General features: G+C 35.4%; 3 protein-coding genes, 1 non-coding gene and 1 pseudogene across 4 annotated transcripts; 2 read left to right on the forward strand and 3 right to left on the reverse strand.

Annotated features, from left to right (window-relative positions):
• Nucleotides 1-4,262: 4,262 nt before the first annotated feature.
• Nucleotides 4,263-5,684, reverse strand: LOC106309933 (zinc finger protein CONSTANS-LIKE 7-like). Its single transcript, XM_013747092.1, has 3 exons — nt 5,148-5,684; nt 4,909-5,061; nt 4,263-4,775 (listed from the first exon to the last, which is right to left on the reverse strand). The coding sequence occupies exons 1-3, from the start codon at nt 5,520-5,522 to the stop codon at nt 4,749-4,751; spliced, it is 555 nt and encodes a 184-aa protein (XP_013602546.1). The 5' UTR covers nt 5,523-5,684; the 3' UTR covers nt 4,263-4,748.
• An 834-nt stretch (nt 5,685-6,518) lies between these two features.
• LOC106309934 lies at nt 6,519-7,520 on the reverse strand (annotated as a pseudogene).
• Nucleotides 7,521-8,424: 904 nt separating this feature from the next.
• LOC106311156 (gamma-interferon-inducible lysosomal thiol reductase-like) lies at nt 8,425-10,250 on the forward strand. The gene is given in 6 exon segments (XM_013748383.1): nt 8,425-8,637; nt 8,639-8,738; nt 8,807-8,872; nt 8,967-9,107; nt 9,411-9,503; nt 9,941-10,250. Coding segments are annotated over 6 exon segments (801 nt in total). The 5' UTR covers nt 8,425-8,452; the 3' UTR covers nt 10,157-10,250.
• Nucleotides 10,251-10,703: 453 nt separating this feature from the next.
• Nucleotides 10,704-10,777, forward strand: TRNAI-UAU. Its single transcript has one exon. It is a non-coding gene; the product is annotated as a tRNA-Ile (tRNA).
• An 845-nt stretch (nt 10,778-11,622) lies between these two features.
• LOC106307385 (6-phosphofructo-2-kinase/fructose-2,6-bisphosphatase) lies at nt 11,623-17,153 on the reverse strand. Its single transcript, XM_013744323.1, has 23 exons — nt 16,863-17,153; nt 16,708-16,771; nt 16,285-16,580; nt 15,977-16,195; nt 15,686-15,895; nt 15,497-15,592; nt 15,229-15,327; nt 15,114-15,143; nt 14,973-15,026; nt 14,722-14,775; nt 14,572-14,649; nt 14,319-14,410; nt 14,179-14,236; nt 13,980-14,054; nt 13,813-13,860; nt 13,512-13,609; nt 13,162-13,237; nt 12,795-12,857; nt 12,618-12,709; nt 12,259-12,327; nt 12,121-12,184; nt 11,969-12,034; nt 11,623-11,876 (listed from the first exon to the last, which is right to left on the reverse strand). The coding sequence occupies exons 1-23, from the start codon at nt 17,031-17,033 to the stop codon at nt 11,799-11,801; spliced, it is 2,250 nt and encodes a 749-aa protein (XP_013599777.1). The 5' UTR covers nt 17,034-17,153; the 3' UTR covers nt 11,623-11,798.
• Between the last annotated feature and the right edge of the window lie 240 nt (nt 17,154-17,393).

Consider the following 17,393-nt stretch of genomic DNA (forward strand, 5'->3'; position numbering starts at 1 on the left):
TTTTATTATAAAACAAGAATATACTATTCTTTATAAATTCTATAATTATATTCTGTGTTATATAAAAATAGAAGTGCTATATGAATTAAATATGACAAAATTCTATTAAATAGGTAAATTAACAAAAACAATTTAAAAAATCATCTAAATAAATTATCACTCATCATTAAAATAGGTTAAAATTTGTAAACTATGTAAGATTTTTATACAAAAATAAATAAATTAAAATATGTTAAACTTTAATATCTACAACTATATATTATCTTTTTATTTATTTTGAAACTCTCAACAATATATTGTTTAAAATGTTTATATAAAAATATAATAATATATAATAACCTTTAGTTCATATACTATTTAAAAATATGTTATTAGAAAACTATTAAATTTTAGTAATTCATTTAAAGTATTAATGACAAATCAAATTTTAATTATATATTTTTATTTTAATTATAAAGAAATATGTTGAGAAGAAAATAGAAAATATTACCAAAATTCAAATATTTTTTTATAAGATAGTGTAGTAACGTAGTAACAAAAACAAATTCAAAATTCATGTAATCTTCTAAACTGAAAAATAGTTGTGTATTTTTTTAAAATTTTCTTGACAAAATATAAAATGTTGAAAATAAATATTCAAACACAAAATGATATATTTCAAATTTTACAAAAGATAAAATCATAGATAATAAAGAATAACTTTTTGAAATGCACCAAGAAAAAACAAACTATATATGTTGTAAAAATTAAAGCAATCTAATATTTTGAAATCTTAATTAAAAATAAAAAGAAAACTCAATATCATAACATCCAAAATATCATATATCAATAAAATTTACTAAAATAATGTGTTATATGCTAATATATATAAAATCTACTAAAATAATAGGGCTATATTATTTAAACAAAATAGTGTTTTTCCTTATCAATCCCGCTAAATACTAAAATAATATATGTTAAAGTACATTTTTTAAACACAACATGTAAATATAAATTCTCTTAAACATATTTCTTTTCTATAATATAAATAAATACAATTTTAAAATGTATTATAGAAAAATGTATAAATTAAAGAAAAAAACGTATTTTAAAGGAGATAATCTATTTGATTATTTTATATTGTTATTTTATTGGACCTAACTCGAAAATATATTAGTAAATAACAAAGTAAAATGTATGAAACAAATCACTATATGTTAATATGTTAATAATGTCGAATAAGAAATATAAAAATAAATTATGAGTTACACAATATATAATAATAAAATGAAATTTGTATATTTAAAACATTTGTAATAATATCAAATATATTTATAAAATAAAAAATTATCCGCACGGACGTGCGGGTTAAAATCTAGTATATCCTTAAAATATAGTATTGTTGAATTATCTTAACACCATTCTTTTTATATACTTCGTTATAACATCCAAAGAACATCAACTCGGCTTCGACTTGGTTTTGAGTTTTTTTATGAAATGATGTAACTGTTTCAGCTCTTGTTCTCTATTAGCTTATGTAATATCTTAACCAAGTTACAAAGGATCAAACTTCTCAACAACGTGCATGAACTCCTTTCATCTACATCACCAGATTGCTTGCATTTGGTGAAAAAAACTTTGGATTACTGATGTCAAATCAGTAGCCGAACCTGAGGCCAATCAGTTGCACCAATCAGCCGACCAAAGGACCAGCCAGGATATGTTCTCAGTAAAAACTTCATATCTCACCAACCAGGAGGAAGTTTTCCACGAAACCAATTTTCGTAGATTCTACACTCAAAAAGAGAACGCGGCGAATTGGTTTCATATCAAAAGGATAAATGGTTTAGAAGATATGCCATTTTCAAATCAAGGGTGGCCCGACTTGCCTTATTTGGAAGGTCAGTGGTTTAATCAGTTGCAAACCAAAAATTGGCGACCATAAGATTTATCTATGCAATCAGGAGACACATACAAGGGTCCAGATAGACATGTCAATTAGGGCCGAAGCCCGTAGCCCGAGCCCGCCCAACCCTAAAAATTACCGGGTTTGGGCTTAGCTTTATAAGCCCAAAAAAAAATTGGGCCTTTCGGGCTAAGCCCATTTGGGCTTTGGGTATTTTGGGCTTAAGTCCGTTTGGGCTAGGGCCGGCCCGAAAACCCGAAATTTATATTTTAGCGTAAATATTATCCTTCTTTCTTGTAATCGAAACTATTATTAGTATTGATATATTATTTTAATATTTTTATCTAAACTCTAATAAAGCAAATATAAAAGTTTTTAATGCACTTTATTGTTTCATCATTACAAGTGTTACATTTTAAATTTTACAAAAGTACATTCTTCTTTCATGTACAACATGTTTTTATTTTCAAAATATAAAGTATAAAACGTTTGACCATGTTTATCATAAATTTTGTTCTCTTATATTTTTTGTTTTAATTGATATTTGATTATTTAAATCTTATTAAATTTGGTTTGTGTATAAAATGTTTTTAAAACATACGAAAAAATAAAAAATTTGTGATAGACAAGAAAATTTTAAACTCACTTTATACTTTTTTTATTTTTAAAAAATGAAACTCTTTTTTAATGAAAATTCACATGTATGAAAACGATGGAAGTGACAATGACAAATTATTTTTCGAAAAGCCCACAAAAGCCCGAAAAGCCCTGTAGCCCTATAAGGGCCGGGCCGGGCTTTGAATTCTAGGCCCAAATTATTTTCGGGCCGGGCCGGGCTCAAATATTTACGGGTTTAGCGGGTTTGGGCCGGACCGGGCCGGGCCAGCCCGAATTGACACTCCTAGGTCCAGAAGAGTCAGGCACGTTCTTATCATGCACCAGAATGCACCAGATTACATGGAATCAAAAGAGACAGTACTTACCATTTTTGGATGCTTTCACATTTGGAGGAATAGAGCACCAACGACCAACCTATCAATTAATTACTCATCAGGAAACCTACAGCTGCACCAGCATCCACCAGAATACTCAGAATCAACCAAGACCAGAATTGTCATTTTTGGAGTCAAAAGCCATGAATTCCCAACAGCTCTTTTCTCACCAGGCTTGGAATGATTTCGACCATTATTTCAGCAATCAAGATGTTTCTAAGAAGCTTTCCTACAGTATAAAACTGTCCAGATACAAAGCCATCATTCCAGCCCTTGAGTATAAGGAGCCAATTATGGAAAGATTGTGAAATCAATTCGACCAACAATCTCCAAACCGAGATTACTCAACTAAGGCAACTTCCACATAATCGATCCAAGACATCCAGAGGACAAATCTCACGATCCAGAAGAGCCTTACATGATTTTACCACACACCAGCAAGCATGGGAATAAGAAGATCTTCATTTCGAGTAACTTACCTTTTTCGGATTCATTCTTGCTTGGAGGAGTTAAGGACCAACGGCTCTTTCCCTTTGAACCAGAAGATACCAAAATCAATGTGAATTTATTCAGCAACCAGAGAATCCTATTTCGTGGATACAAAACCAAGATATCAAGATACAAGATCAGTTCTTCCAAATAGCCACAAATCAGCCTAACGGCTAGTTTATTGAAGACAAAGACCATTAGCTTTATTTTTCGTGTATTTTCTTTCCTTTCTAGAGTATTAAAACGTTGTAGTAGACCCAATATCGAGCCTATATAAGCTCAGGTCATAGTTCATTGTAAAGCACCCTTGATCATTGAAAGTAATAAGAAACTGTTTTTCTTTTAAAACAAAGTTGTGAATTCTTTGTTGTTAGTTCTCTAGTTCTTTGTGTGTGATTCACTAAGACCTATTGAAGCCACGTCCAGGGAGCCTTGTGTGATTCAAGACTATCTGTTCGTCCATTGATTAAGAGAGTCGATCCATATCTCTAAATAAGCCACGTCCAGAGAGTCTTGTGAGATTCAAGGCAAACTGTTCGTCCATTGATTGAGCGAGTCAGTCCCTATCCATCGATCCATCTCATCCACCGGCCAAAGCTTGAGAGTGTTATACAACCAGCAAGCTTAGCTCCATTACATCCATCAATCCGACCATTCTTCTCATCTCATCACCTTCTTATTCTCTGTTTCATCTTTCAATTGTTTCAGGTTATCAAGTTGGATATTGGCCATATCGACCATTAGACCTCATCTAGGGTCAATCCGATTTGAACCTCGGAAACCAATTTGGTCAACCCAGAATTTGGGCTGCATCAATTACTAACATAGTTACAAAGAGATAAAAACGTTAGATTGTGTTAAAACGTTTTAGTTTAAATTTTTAAATGGAAAATACATAGTTTTTTACAATAACATTAACTGAGCGCTTCAGCAGAATCTGAACGTCTGTTGTAAAAGGAGCATTATCACTCACTGACAGTAATATGAAGTTTTTCTGTTGATACACAGTTTGGTACACTGACCCCGACAACGGATTGGGTAGTTTTGGATTTAAACATGTGGTGATGGAACCTCTTTAGACTTAGGCCCCACCGAACTCAACAAAGACTTACCATAAACGTCCTCTTAATGTAATCTTCAACTCCTTTGCTTTATAAGATATTTTGCATCTCTTTTTCTTTTCGTCGAGGAGATATTTTCGTTTCAAATTTGACAAAGTTGTAAAAGATGATAATGATATCTCAGAAAGCACAAATACATATGAAAATAAAAAATATTCATAATAATAGTACTACTTTTTTTTTGGTCATAATAATAGTACTACTAAAAAAAACATATCGAAGATTGGAGATATTTTCCTTCCAGATATTTTCTTTTCCTTTTTAAGTCTCTCTTCTCACGAATCGACCCTACAAATAATTGAAAAGAAATCCATCGCAAGAAAGTTCATAAGAAATTCTAGAGTTGTAGGGTTATTTAGCACAAAATTAATCAGTGTTATGAAAGTAAATAACGATAATTAAAAAGGAACAAGAGAGTGACCTTGAAACGAGGTCGTTTATCGGCGTTAAGCTTTCGGACTTGATACCTTATCTTCTTAGAGAAGAGCCTACTTTGTCTCTTCTCTTTGTATCTTAACACACTCGCTTCTCGTCTCATGTTTCTCCCTTCATCCATCACCGGTACTTCCCCACTCTGAATATAAATCATCAATGCTAATAATCAAAATTAAATTACTAACCATGACTTGCACAACAAGTAAGAGATAAGCGGTAACTAACATAAAGGGCATTGGCCGGACCCCTTAGCAGTGAAGTGTTTGTCCACAGAGGTTGCTGGGGGCGATCAGACCAAGCATTAATAACTTCTTGATGGTTCAAGTTCAGCTTCAGACTCAACTCTTTGTCTTCATAATCCGTCGACATATTATTATCCCAACCCCCAGAACTTGAGCCTTCTTGATCAGTACTCAATCTTTTCTCTTCTTCCTCTACATCTTCATGATCTTCTTTAAAGAAATCCCAGGTGAGTTCTTGAGAGCATTTTGAACCGTCAAGGTTGAGGTCGAAAATGCTGTCAAAATCATTTATGGACTCGATGGTTGAAGAAGGTTGATAATCATCTTCTTCTTTCTTGGGTAATCTTTGTGTATCCATATATGTCTTATCTTTTCCTCAGTTTTTTTTTTCTCTCCACTCTTATATTTTCTTTCGGTGTCTATCCAACCTCAAACAAAAAGAACATATATAGATATATAGATATTATTTACAGTATTTTCTTTAATACTTGTATATGTGATGTAACTAGTATAGGATGTGGCATCTTATCCCAAAAGCGACGGGATAGTCCCAAGCTGATTGGTTTGGAGAGTCCAGCTTGGAATGCTAGTTGTGGGACCTCTCTCACTGCTCCTTTGGAGCTCACTAATTCCTAGCCGAGTCACAAAAGAAAGCAATAATGTAATGTTATTTTCCTTTCTTTTATATTAATATAAATACATGCATTTGACTAGTATACAAAGTATTCGAAAATATCTATGGAAACATTTGAATACATACGTATAAAAATATCGACGGAACACTTGAATTTGAATACCTATTATAGTGTACGCATAACATGAGAATATGTTAATATTAAAATAAAGAAAATAATTGCTTTTGACAAGAACCTATGAAATATTAAGTCTTCAATGGATTATCAGTTTTCTTATAGTTTTGTAATAAGACCATCTCCATCCATTAGGACCCATTAGAAGCTCTAATGATTAAATTAAGAATATATAATGTGATTTGACAAGTTTAGAACCTTAGTTAGTGGAGATAATTTTTTACTCCTCCAATGGAAGAACTCTTATGGGATTCTTAATATTTTTTTTTAAGTAGAATGATTTTAAATAAAAATATACATAAAAATTTTAATAAAAATTACATAAAAACATATTTTGGAACTGCGAGAGATAGATCACCGGTTAGAAAGGCTAGAGTACGTAGGGGTTATGGAACTCGCATCTGACGTGCAGTATATTCTAAGGGGAGCAATGCAGTTCTATGGATTCTTGTGCAGTATATCATCATCATCGTCATCACTTGAGATCTCCTCAGGTGCTCCTATGTCCTCTGGTTTAGCATATCTCTTGCAATATTCTTGAAATGTCAAAGATTACCAATGTGTCCATGAGAAGTTTAATTGAATAGAGAAGCAAGTTGGAAGAAGAGTGAGTGAGATGAACCTTTGACTTTGAGCTCATAGGCAGGACGGTCTCGCATCAAGACACAGAGAATATATATATAAATTACCAAACATTGGACTCCATGTCTGGTTTATTACATCTAAGCAAACTGCGCCAGAACTGCCACAAAACATGAGAAGCATATATAGGTTGAGAGAGTGATCAAGATTGGTAAATGATAAGCTCAGTGACTTACGATTCATCAACATTGGGGTGATAAATCTTGTTAACGAAACCAACAGAAAGAGATTTGTAAGGATAAGCTTCAGGGAGTTCGACTTTGATCTTCCACACACCTCATTCGTAAAGACCTTCACACAACAAACAAACAACAACAAAGAGATAGGGCACTTAAAAAGCTATCGTTTTTCAATCAAAGATGGTGAATCTATGAAGACTCTTATTCTATCGACAAGTAGCTTATGAGGAATGTTGACAAGAACAAAATCAAAGATTTTTTTTTGGAGGGATTACTGTCAGTGGGGCCATGGAAAGTGACATAGAACATATGCAAATCGTCGTTGACAGTATCCACCTTGTAATCACTCATCATCCTACAAGAAGAAGGAAGACATATATATGAATTAGAAAGAGATCATCATCATCAACAGATCCAATATGTCTATTAAAAAAAAAAAGAGCCAAATCGAGAGATGAATTCGATGAACTACAAGATAGAAAATTGAGCACATACAATTTCATCATGTCCATCTCTCGGCGTTTGCTCGGCAAAGCCATGTCCGATTCTCTTTTCTTCTTCTTCTCTGGTTTGATAGATAGAGATAGAGCGACGAGAAAGGAAGACCCGATGATGGGATTTCGACGAAATCACACAAGAGAACGCCATAATCACCGACGAACAGACGGATCAAAGATCATCAATGAGATTTCGACAGAGAGAGGAGGAAGAGATGTCGTTGATGACATCGAAGATGAAAAAAAAATGAAAAAGACCAACCGACCTCGAGACTTTTCGTCTAAAATGACCCAGCCAATCCCCTGCTGCCACGTCTGAAATCTTTACCAGTCCTTAAATCACCTAATCAAGGAGCGCTCCTGTCTGATAAAACCATTTATGATTTAATTTTTTGCCTTAATTACTTTAGTACCTCCTCCAAGATCTACCGATGGAGGTGCTCTAAGCTTCTCAGTTTCTTTGTGACCAAATGAACATTTTTTGTTTTTAATTGGCAAATTAACTGATTTATTAGCTCATTAGAAAACATGATTTGCTTTAGTTTTGAAAGGGCCCGTTATGTAAACTGAGTCCCATTAAAACCTAAAAGGCCTCACGGTAACAGCAGCGTGGTTCGAGCCAAATTCACATCCAAATCAATGGTATTCCAAAGCATTTCCTTCTACATATTTTCGTATTCTATCTTCTTTTTTTTCCTAGTTCCAGTTGCGTTTAGGTTCTAACATCTAAAACCGTGTGTACTCTCATCAAATAATTTTTTTTAATCTGCAAGTCTTTTTAGTGGATTTCCTTAGTTGTTTTGTCTCAATTTGGTTTAAATCGAGTCTTTTTTTTTTGTCAGCTGCCCATTTAAAATTAGAGCATGTATTAGTTACACGAACCGATTCTCCGGAGATCACCTTTCTCTATTTGTGTTTGATCTATATGATCTCCGGTGAGTACATCCTCGAAGTCCTCCGTTTAAATAGTCTTACATCTAATGTTTACCATCTTTACCAAGCCCAAGTAGAAGAGAGAAAAAAACATTACAAAATACAGTATGATATATAGCACGTGTCTTTAATCATTACCATAATAAATTATTGTCACCTTTCGCGAGCATCGAGGTATATTGTTATGTAATTGTCTTTAAAGAAAAGTCAAAGCTCGTCTCTACAATCATGGCGTCGATGCCGAAGAGCAAACATCTTCTCCTGATCTGTTACGCTTCCCTTCTTCTCTGCTTTGTATCATTGTCTTCATCATCATCATCTGATCTCTCTGGCGTTTCTCTACCATCTTCGTCGAAAGTCTCGCTGAGTCTGTACTATGAGTCTCTCTGTCCAGCCTGTTCTTCATTCATAGTTGAAGCTCTTTGAAGACGATCTGACATACATTGTCGATCTCCATCTGTCTCCCTGGGGTAACACCTACCTCCGCCCCGACAATGTCACTGCCCTTTGCCAGGTATACTCCTTGTTTCTTTCTACAGAATCAGATTCGATTACATAAACCTTGTCTGCTTGTTGTTGCAGCACGGGGCAACTGAATGCTTCTTGGATACGGTAGAAGCTTGTGCAATTGATTCTTGGCCGAAACTGGTAAGTCTGATGATGAGATCTGTTTGACGTGCGAAACAAGTTATACTCTTCTTAGACATATAGATTTGTGAGATCCGTCACTTTCGTTATGCAGAGCGATCATTTCCCTTTTATCTACTGTGTTGAGAGTTTGGTGACAGAAGACAAGTATGACAAGTGGGAGACTTGTTACGAGAAGCTCAATCTGAGCTCAAAGCCTGTTGCTGATTGCCTCAGCAGTGGACATGGACAAGAGGTTAGTAGTCCCTTCTCTTTATTAGTTTCATTCCACCACAATGTCTTTCTTTTTTTTTTTTTGGTAAAAAATAATAAAATAAAGCTTTTCACCACAAGTTGTTTTATGAGCATTGGAATAGTCTGGTTATAGAAGGGATATTCTGAGCAGTTTTATGCTTAATAAACTCACTTTTTTTTTTAAACCGTTTTATTTTAATGTAAGATATTTGTATCCATGTACCATGTTCTTGTTTTCAAGCTTCTGGGATGTATAGTTCACAGATTGGTGCATTTGGTGCTAATCTTTTTTCACTTGCTGCAGCTTGAGTTGCAGTATGCTGCAGAAACGAGTGCACTTCAGCCGCCTCATGAATACGTTCCATGGGTAGTCGTGGATGGTCAGCCACTTTATGAGGTTCGTTTAATATGATTCCTTTTAGAATATATTGAATGCTTACCGTGAACAATACAAGCTCTCTTAATCTCTGTTCACGACTATCTCTATACTCAATACTCTTGAGAAAATGATGGAGAGCTTTTTTTTGTCCTGAGGTTTTGGGAGTTATAAACAATTAAGTAAGAGTTTTAATTAAAATGTTATAAATATAGAGGTTTATGTTTATGTTAATTATTTTGTAACATAGTACATAGATACAATTATTTTTTGTTGTTTGTCAAAAAAAATAATTATTTTAAAAATTTTGGAGTCAAAGGCTAAATGTTTCACCTGATTATGGTCAGGATCGATCTTGTGGATTAGATAGGCCTAGGTAGTTTAGAATCAGTTCTCTGCATGTATATGTGCTTGATGTTTCTTGGCTTTGAACTTACCTAATATTATGTTTACTGTAGGATTATGAAAATTTCATAAGCTACATCTGCAAGGCTTACAAAGGTGATAAAGTGCCTGGCGCGTGTGCCAAGTATTCATCCGACGACTTCATTCGCAGTGTCAAAGTGAATCGCTTCCCTCTGGTTTGCATGAAAGGAGTCAATACGATGTTGGATTTGTTGGAACGTATCAAAACCTATTTATCCTCGTACGTCAACATCAGAGGCCTGCTATAAAACAACTTCACTTTCTTTCGTGCTGTAACATGATACTCTAAAATGTGATAGGTCTCAAGTTACATGACAATCAAATGTTGATCAAACTCTATTCTCTCTCGTTTGGCTTTTCAAATTTAAATAAGGAAACTAAAACCACAAGTTCTAACAATGTATACTTGGGTTGGGTTGAGACCAATGACCCATATGTATCGGTATCATTAGGAGTCTATAAGGGTTGAAGATAGAACGTTAACATGAGGACTGTGACCCATTACTCATTCTAACATTGACCATAAAATAATATATGGAGATGATTTGCTTATAAGTTTTTTTATCATAGGTATAAAATATCGTACTTGACATATAATAAGACAACATGATAATATATCATACATAGTAGAGAATGATTGATGATTTATCATATGAGCTGATGTGAGGGTTCAAAATGTTACATAATTCTTCTGGAAAGCTATACTGTCAACACAAGAACCATGGATACTAGGTATACATTATACATGATTAAGATATTTGAAATTAAAAATTAGTGGCACATTTGATTTGCAGAGGTCTCGTAGCTCAGTTGGTTAGAGCGTTGGTCTTATGAGCCGAAGGTCGCGGGTTCGAGCCCCGCCGGGACCACTAGGCTGTTATTAATTGATGTTTTTATTACCTATCAATTTAAGATCCAATTCGTGATTTCTCCGGTCTTATTCTCTCTCTTTTTGTTGGATTAATAGATTTTTTTATTGTTTACTCGACATCGTCAATTTTATATTTTTATATGCAGTAGAAAAATTACGCCAATCTGTTGAGATATGATATACTACAAATGAATATTTGCGATAAGGAATGAATCCTAATTTTATGATGACAGATACTTTCAATCTAGTTCATATGATGTTTTCTTTTTGAGAAAAATAGAAAGATTTGTACAAGTTATACACTTTGTGAAACTGTGACTCGATTGACCCGGATTTGATGTATCATAAGGGATTTGTCTTTTCTATTAATTTCTACGAATTGGATCAAAGACAATTTTTGAAAGAGGTTTTCAACTCTATGGATGAATTGAAAGAAATTTTTTATTGGTTTTACTTCCTATGTTTTATGAAAAAAATGAAATTTTTTTATCGAAAGATCAGAAATATATGGACCCGAAATATATATGTGGAAGTTGCATCTTTCTTCTATGTTTTTGTATTTGACTGAGATGAAATATTACCAAAATATATCTTTTTGATCAGAGTGAATCGATCATTAGTTGATTACCATAAACTGCGCTGTACATTAACGTGACGTGAGCTTAGAAAATGATTAGAAAATGCAGCTAAGAGAGAATTATAGGTGGAGCAATTAGAACGTTTCATCCTCTTATTGTTCACGTAAATTTTAACTATTACACTCAGGCAAATTGCACGTTCAGTGTGAAGTCTGAACCCAAGGAAACCAAACAGTATGCTAAGAACTGATTGCGACGACAGATATTTAGATCTATAATGTAAAATTTAATTACTGTAAGAAGATATAACATGTTGGTATTACAAGACATGTGAGACTGTAAAGAAAAGTATTCAAAGGATAAAAACTAAGAACTAGGAGGCCAAACTGTAACCCAATATCTCCAAATCTTTCTATTCGACTGAAATTGTGGTTGTTGTAATCAGTCCATGAGTTTGTAGCGCTTCTCTTGCACACCAGAAACTCCCATCTGTATCTCTATGATAGTGTGCAGCGGCATCTGTTAGATAGCAATGATCTTATTACGTGTCCGTCTTATCCATTCAAACGATTTTAATCATGCAAAATTTCAAATTTTCTAATTCACATTACCTCGATCTGGGGTATTTCTTTGAGGGGACGATCCGCAAAATATGCATATAAGGCCCTCAGAACGGCCTGTGTACAAACCAAGTAAGAGGAACTCATTGACAAGTCATTGAAATCAATTCAACATTTGTGTACTGTGTTTTTCTAAGTGTAACCTGGTGAGATATGACGACGACAGGAGCTCTTTGTCGTTCTAACTCAATGATCACAGGTTCCAGCCTATATTGCCAAAGAAGCAATGTTTGCTTGAGGTTTTTATTTTATGACTGAATGTCAAAAAAGAAACGACATACCGTTGAATTACATCGAGGTAGGACTCTCCACGGGGGTATCTGTATCGCAGTTTGTCCTTTCTCCGAGATCTGGCAGTCATATGCACCACAAGGTGATTAGAGAAGAGTAAGAGCCTATTGCCCGTTTCAGATTTGTAGCATAGAGCTTACGTTAATGCAGTACAGTATGCAACATGGGAGTAAGTTTTTTTTTGTTCAGCACTTTACAATCTAGTTTCGTGGCTTTATGATGAGCAAAAAACTATAAAGTTATTCTATTTTCCTCATTGAACATAATTTTTGTTCCCTTTCTCACATTCTTTTAGAACTCTTAATAATAAAAACTTATAAATATATACAGATTCTACCAAGCCACTTACTCGTACTCTTCCGGCATGTTCTTCTTTATCTCTTCATATGTCATTCCATCGCAAACTCCAGAGTTGATCTCGTCCAGGGCACGCCATTGCACCTACATATGAAAATAGGAAAACTTGATTGTTACTTACACATCAACTTATAATTACAAGACATTTTGAGAGTTGAGAGATACCTACCTTTGGAAATCCGACAATGGAACTTGCTGTCATGATTGTTCTCTGAAGTGTACTGGTCCAAATCTGAAAATAGACAACGTCGATCAACATTACCGTATTATCAAAAACTTTATGATTTCAAATTAACCAAGTACGGAACTGCTTGGGCCTTTGTGAACTTGTGTGACAGAAAAGGGTTTCAAGGATGGTTTTAATGCCTAGGTTGGTGTACGAAAGCTAAAACTTGTGTGACCATATTTATTCTCAATACTTCTTTCTGGAGCTTGCTAGACTGATACAGAGGTTTCACAGTTGCCAATAAGCTTTCTTTGACACAATTGCCAATACATCAAAATTCAAACATGTTGCAACAGTCTGCAATACTTACCGAAGCAGCCTTTTCATTTTTGAGTCGCTTCTCGACAAAGTTGGCAAGTTTCTTTGCATAAATTTTTCCAGATTCACTGCGTTTCAAAATTGACAAAGTTACGAGGACACGATTTCACATTTTAAACAAGATATACAATTTTCACGCTAACGTTAGCATATTACTGAAGAGGTGAACTAAAACAAAAATGGGCAACCGAGGAAAAGCAGCAAGAGTAGTCAACCCAAACTATTGAATAAGATGAAATAGGAAAATAAAAGGAAGCTAGAACCCATAGGCATCGGCTCAGAGCAGCAATTGGCATAAGATATTCAAATTTACAATTTGGAAGAAACTGAGCAAAGACATACCTTATAACACTGTCTCCTCCAGTTCGGCCTCTAACATTATCCATACTTTCTCCATGCCGAGTGAGTAGTATTGGTCGTGGAGTGAGATGCGTATTCACCTGATTGAAGGTACATAAAATCAGCTTCCAAAGATAATGATCTCGTGATCACTAAACTTATTCTTATTGCATTCGCCAATGAATGTTGACGAGGAGTTAATCACCCTTGCAAGTATATAACTTGTAAGCTGATTTTTCATGTTACAAATAGGCGAAAGACATTTCAAATAAGAAAATAAGCAAGAGACATGGTTAATTCATACCAAGAAGAACACAATTCTTCCAGGAAGGTAACCACTAATATTGTTCACCTGCAAAAGTAATAGATTAACATTCAGGAATAGTCAAAACTATAGAGTATTCTATAGAGATCAGATAAAAACGCCATCAGTGACACATTTCTTCATCAAGCACATATAAGAAAACATACTTGTATCTGTCCACCATTACCGCTGACCATATCAATCATTTTGATGTAAGAACCTTCTTCAACAGGCTCATAAACCTATAAAGAAAAGAACAAACTCAGCACTAGAATCCAGTACCAAGACCACAACTGAGTCAACTAAGCACTACGCTTTATCAAAGTAATTAGGACACGTATATAAGCTGCAGGTTTGTACACCGACCCTCTCATAATTGGCCAAACGGTCTCTAAAGTCTCTCACTCCAGCTTCAAAATCCGTCCTGCAGAATGGCATAAGCAAGTTGACAGGTAAAAGAAGTCTACTAGGAAGAGAAAATTAAGTTGCTGACAGAGGCACCGTACTCTTCTGCATAATCAGGACTTTGCTGAATTTTAAGACGTATGTTTCTTTCAATAATGCGTTCATCATTGCATATTGTTTCCAGAAAAATTATCTACATGACAGATAAAAGGAAAATCAGTGACTGAAATAATCACAAATTCAATACTAGCCGAAAATGGTCGTGACAGTACTAAAAGCGCTGCATCAAAAGAATTTTTTGAAAGACACACTATAACATAAAAGATAAGAATCAACATTTCGAAGCTTCAGTACCTTACACTTCCCTTCAGCCATTTTCATCAACATATTCCGTCGAGCCCGTGTGCTATTAGTTGCATCAAAAATTCCTACCTAAAGATGAACTATTTAGAATGAAAGATAAAAAAAAAACCAGGAAAAGCATCCAACTGACAAAATACTTACTTGACCACCTTCTTGCATCCAAGCTATCATGTCCTCCATCGCAAGTGCTGCTACCTAGTGGAATGTGATATGTTAAAACTATGTGCAAATAATAAGATGGATAGTGTTAACATTGATCACTGAATTAAACATCTCCCAATCTAACGAATTAAGTTTAAAGTACCATATAGATGAATTTAGTCGCACAAATTAGAAGAGACAGTCGCAGACTCGCAAATTGGCTAAACTAAGCAATTCAAATCACCACTTACCTCAGTTCGTGCCTCTACACCTTCGGGATTGTCAGCCCGAAAGAAATCAGCAGACTACAAAAAGTTCATTCAATGTCCATCACAAATCATCCAAAATGGAGGGCAGATACTTATAAACCCTGATTTAAAATCCAGCTTTACCATGTTAACTCCATGTTTTAGCCGCCGATACTGTGAAGAAATGGAGCAATGATTGAGTCAATCTCTTCACAAGTGTTGCAAATTGCAGATCACGCAAGAAAAAATAATAGCAAACCTTTCCAACATTAAAATGTTTTGTATCGTGGCCCAACCAGCGTAGATACCTTGTCAACTTTGCTGCAGTAAAAGTCTTTCCTCGAGCTGGCAGGCCTACCTAATACAATATGATGGAAATGGTGTGAATCAGAACAATCAGTCCTTTTTTCATTTAGGTTAATACATAAAACAAAATAGCCAGCCATCTAGCTCCCAACAATTAAACGAGGAAACATGAGCTGAAAAGCCTGCAGAAACTATAAACGGCGTCTATATGGAAAAAATACCAGAACAATTGCTAGGTGTCTATCTTCTTTAGGTCCAAGCATTTGGTCAGCAACTGCTGCTGCAGCAACAGCTCCTGCAGCGGCTGGCATTGAATTCTTACAATTTGAATGAAAAGAGTGAAACTACGTCAAAAACTCTTAATTTTTTAAGATAATCCAACTAGAAATATAAATTAGCTCATGTCAAACCTTGATTTGCGCATCAAGTTTGAGGTCAGCCAAAAAAGAGCTTGCGCTAACAGACTTGACTAGCCTAGGGGATCCAACACCACGATCAACAAAGAGTCCCCTTTGACCATCTCTGAGCTGGAAAGGTGAGAGTATCCCCACTGACTTTGACTCACCCACTCCTGAAGCCGAATATGAATCCGAGGAATCGGGAACAATGATATTCATGTCCTATAGGTAAGAAGCATGCCAAAATAAAAATAAGAAAGATGACCATTAACTCATCTAGCATGCAACTAATCAAAGTAGAACCTTTGCAGATGGCGATCCATCAACGCTAGCACCAGAAACTCTAGGACTGCTCGATGCCGCCTTTGGGGTATTGTCATTAACAAACGAACCAGAAGCTGAAAGAGACCGTGGATTCTCTGCATTGTCAGCCGCATAAACAAGGGACGAGTTTGCCGAAGCTGCAGGAGCAGGAACCTCATAATGCTCAAGATCAAGCTCCAAACTTTCTGAAGGACAATTCTGTGACAAATCAAAGAAGCATTCAACTAAGAAATCATTTTTTTTTGCTGTTTTCATTGACATTGCATCAAAGAAGTGAAAGAAGAAACCTCATCTACAGCTGTTGGATCAGGATTGATGCTGACGTCAGGGATTCCACGCACAGTAGAAGGCTGGAGATTCTCCCTATAAGCTCGCCAACTAGCAGCAAGATCAAACGGTGAAACTCTGTCAGCTTTGATGAACACTCTGAACTCAACAACCACATCGCCTTCCAGCTTAAACAGAGCTACTCTAGCATCTCCTTGCAACGAGCCACCAGTGAGAAGCCTGTTTTCACCTTCCTCCACTATGTAAGGCGTATCTCTATCCTTTGGCTTCAACAAAAACTTGAAATCCAAAGTCTCTACACATAAACCAATACCAAACAAATTCATAGAAGAAAAAACAATTCGATTCTAACATTGGAATCAACTATAAGCTAAACGATCTCGCCTAAACAAGTCAGATCCAAATTGAGTCAGCTCACGTACCGTGATCAGGAGGAACAACGAAGCTCAGCTCCGATATTGACGCAGATTCACGTTGCAACGGAAGCTATCAAGCAAAAAAACACAACGCAGATACGCTATAAATTGCCATAAGTATGAATCGGAAGAACAAATCACGAGGATGAACAGATGCTCACAGCTTTGGAAGGATCCCAAGAGCCGATGACTGGAACAGAGCCGTAGACATGAGGAGTAAGCTCGCCTTCGACCTTGGAGTTCTCCATTTTGAGTGAAACGTAGAGCTGACCTCCTCCGCCATTGGAGCCTTCTTCCTCTTCTTCAGTATTCTTCGATGCGCTTGACCCCATTGAAACCACCGCCGCTCTGATTTGAATTTTGATAAAACAATGCTTTAACAGAAAGAATCAAACGGAAAAAAGAGATTTGAGAGAAAGAGGAGAAACCCCGCAGCTTTTTATTTATTTTTCGAGAAAAATAATAATAATCGGTTAATTCTCCCAGTGGTATACATTTGTGATAACCGGATAACAGCAAATACGTGGTGCTTGGTTACTTGGTTTGAGTCATTTCCAGTCGGGTCGGGTTAAATTTTGTTATTTATTGGGCTGGGCCTTTATTACCAACTGGTGAGAAGCTCTGAGTGTTATATTTTGTTGGGCCTTTGGGCTGACTGTGGTAAGAAGCTCTGACGATATTAACCGGTCGTC

The sequence above is a fragment of the Brassica oleracea genome, chromosome C8 (genome assembly GCF_000695525.1).
Source record: "Brassica oleracea var. oleracea cultivar TO1000 chromosome C8, BOL, whole genome shotgun sequence".
NCBI lineage: Eukaryota > Viridiplantae > Streptophyta > Magnoliopsida > Brassicales > Brassicaceae > Brassica > Brassica oleracea.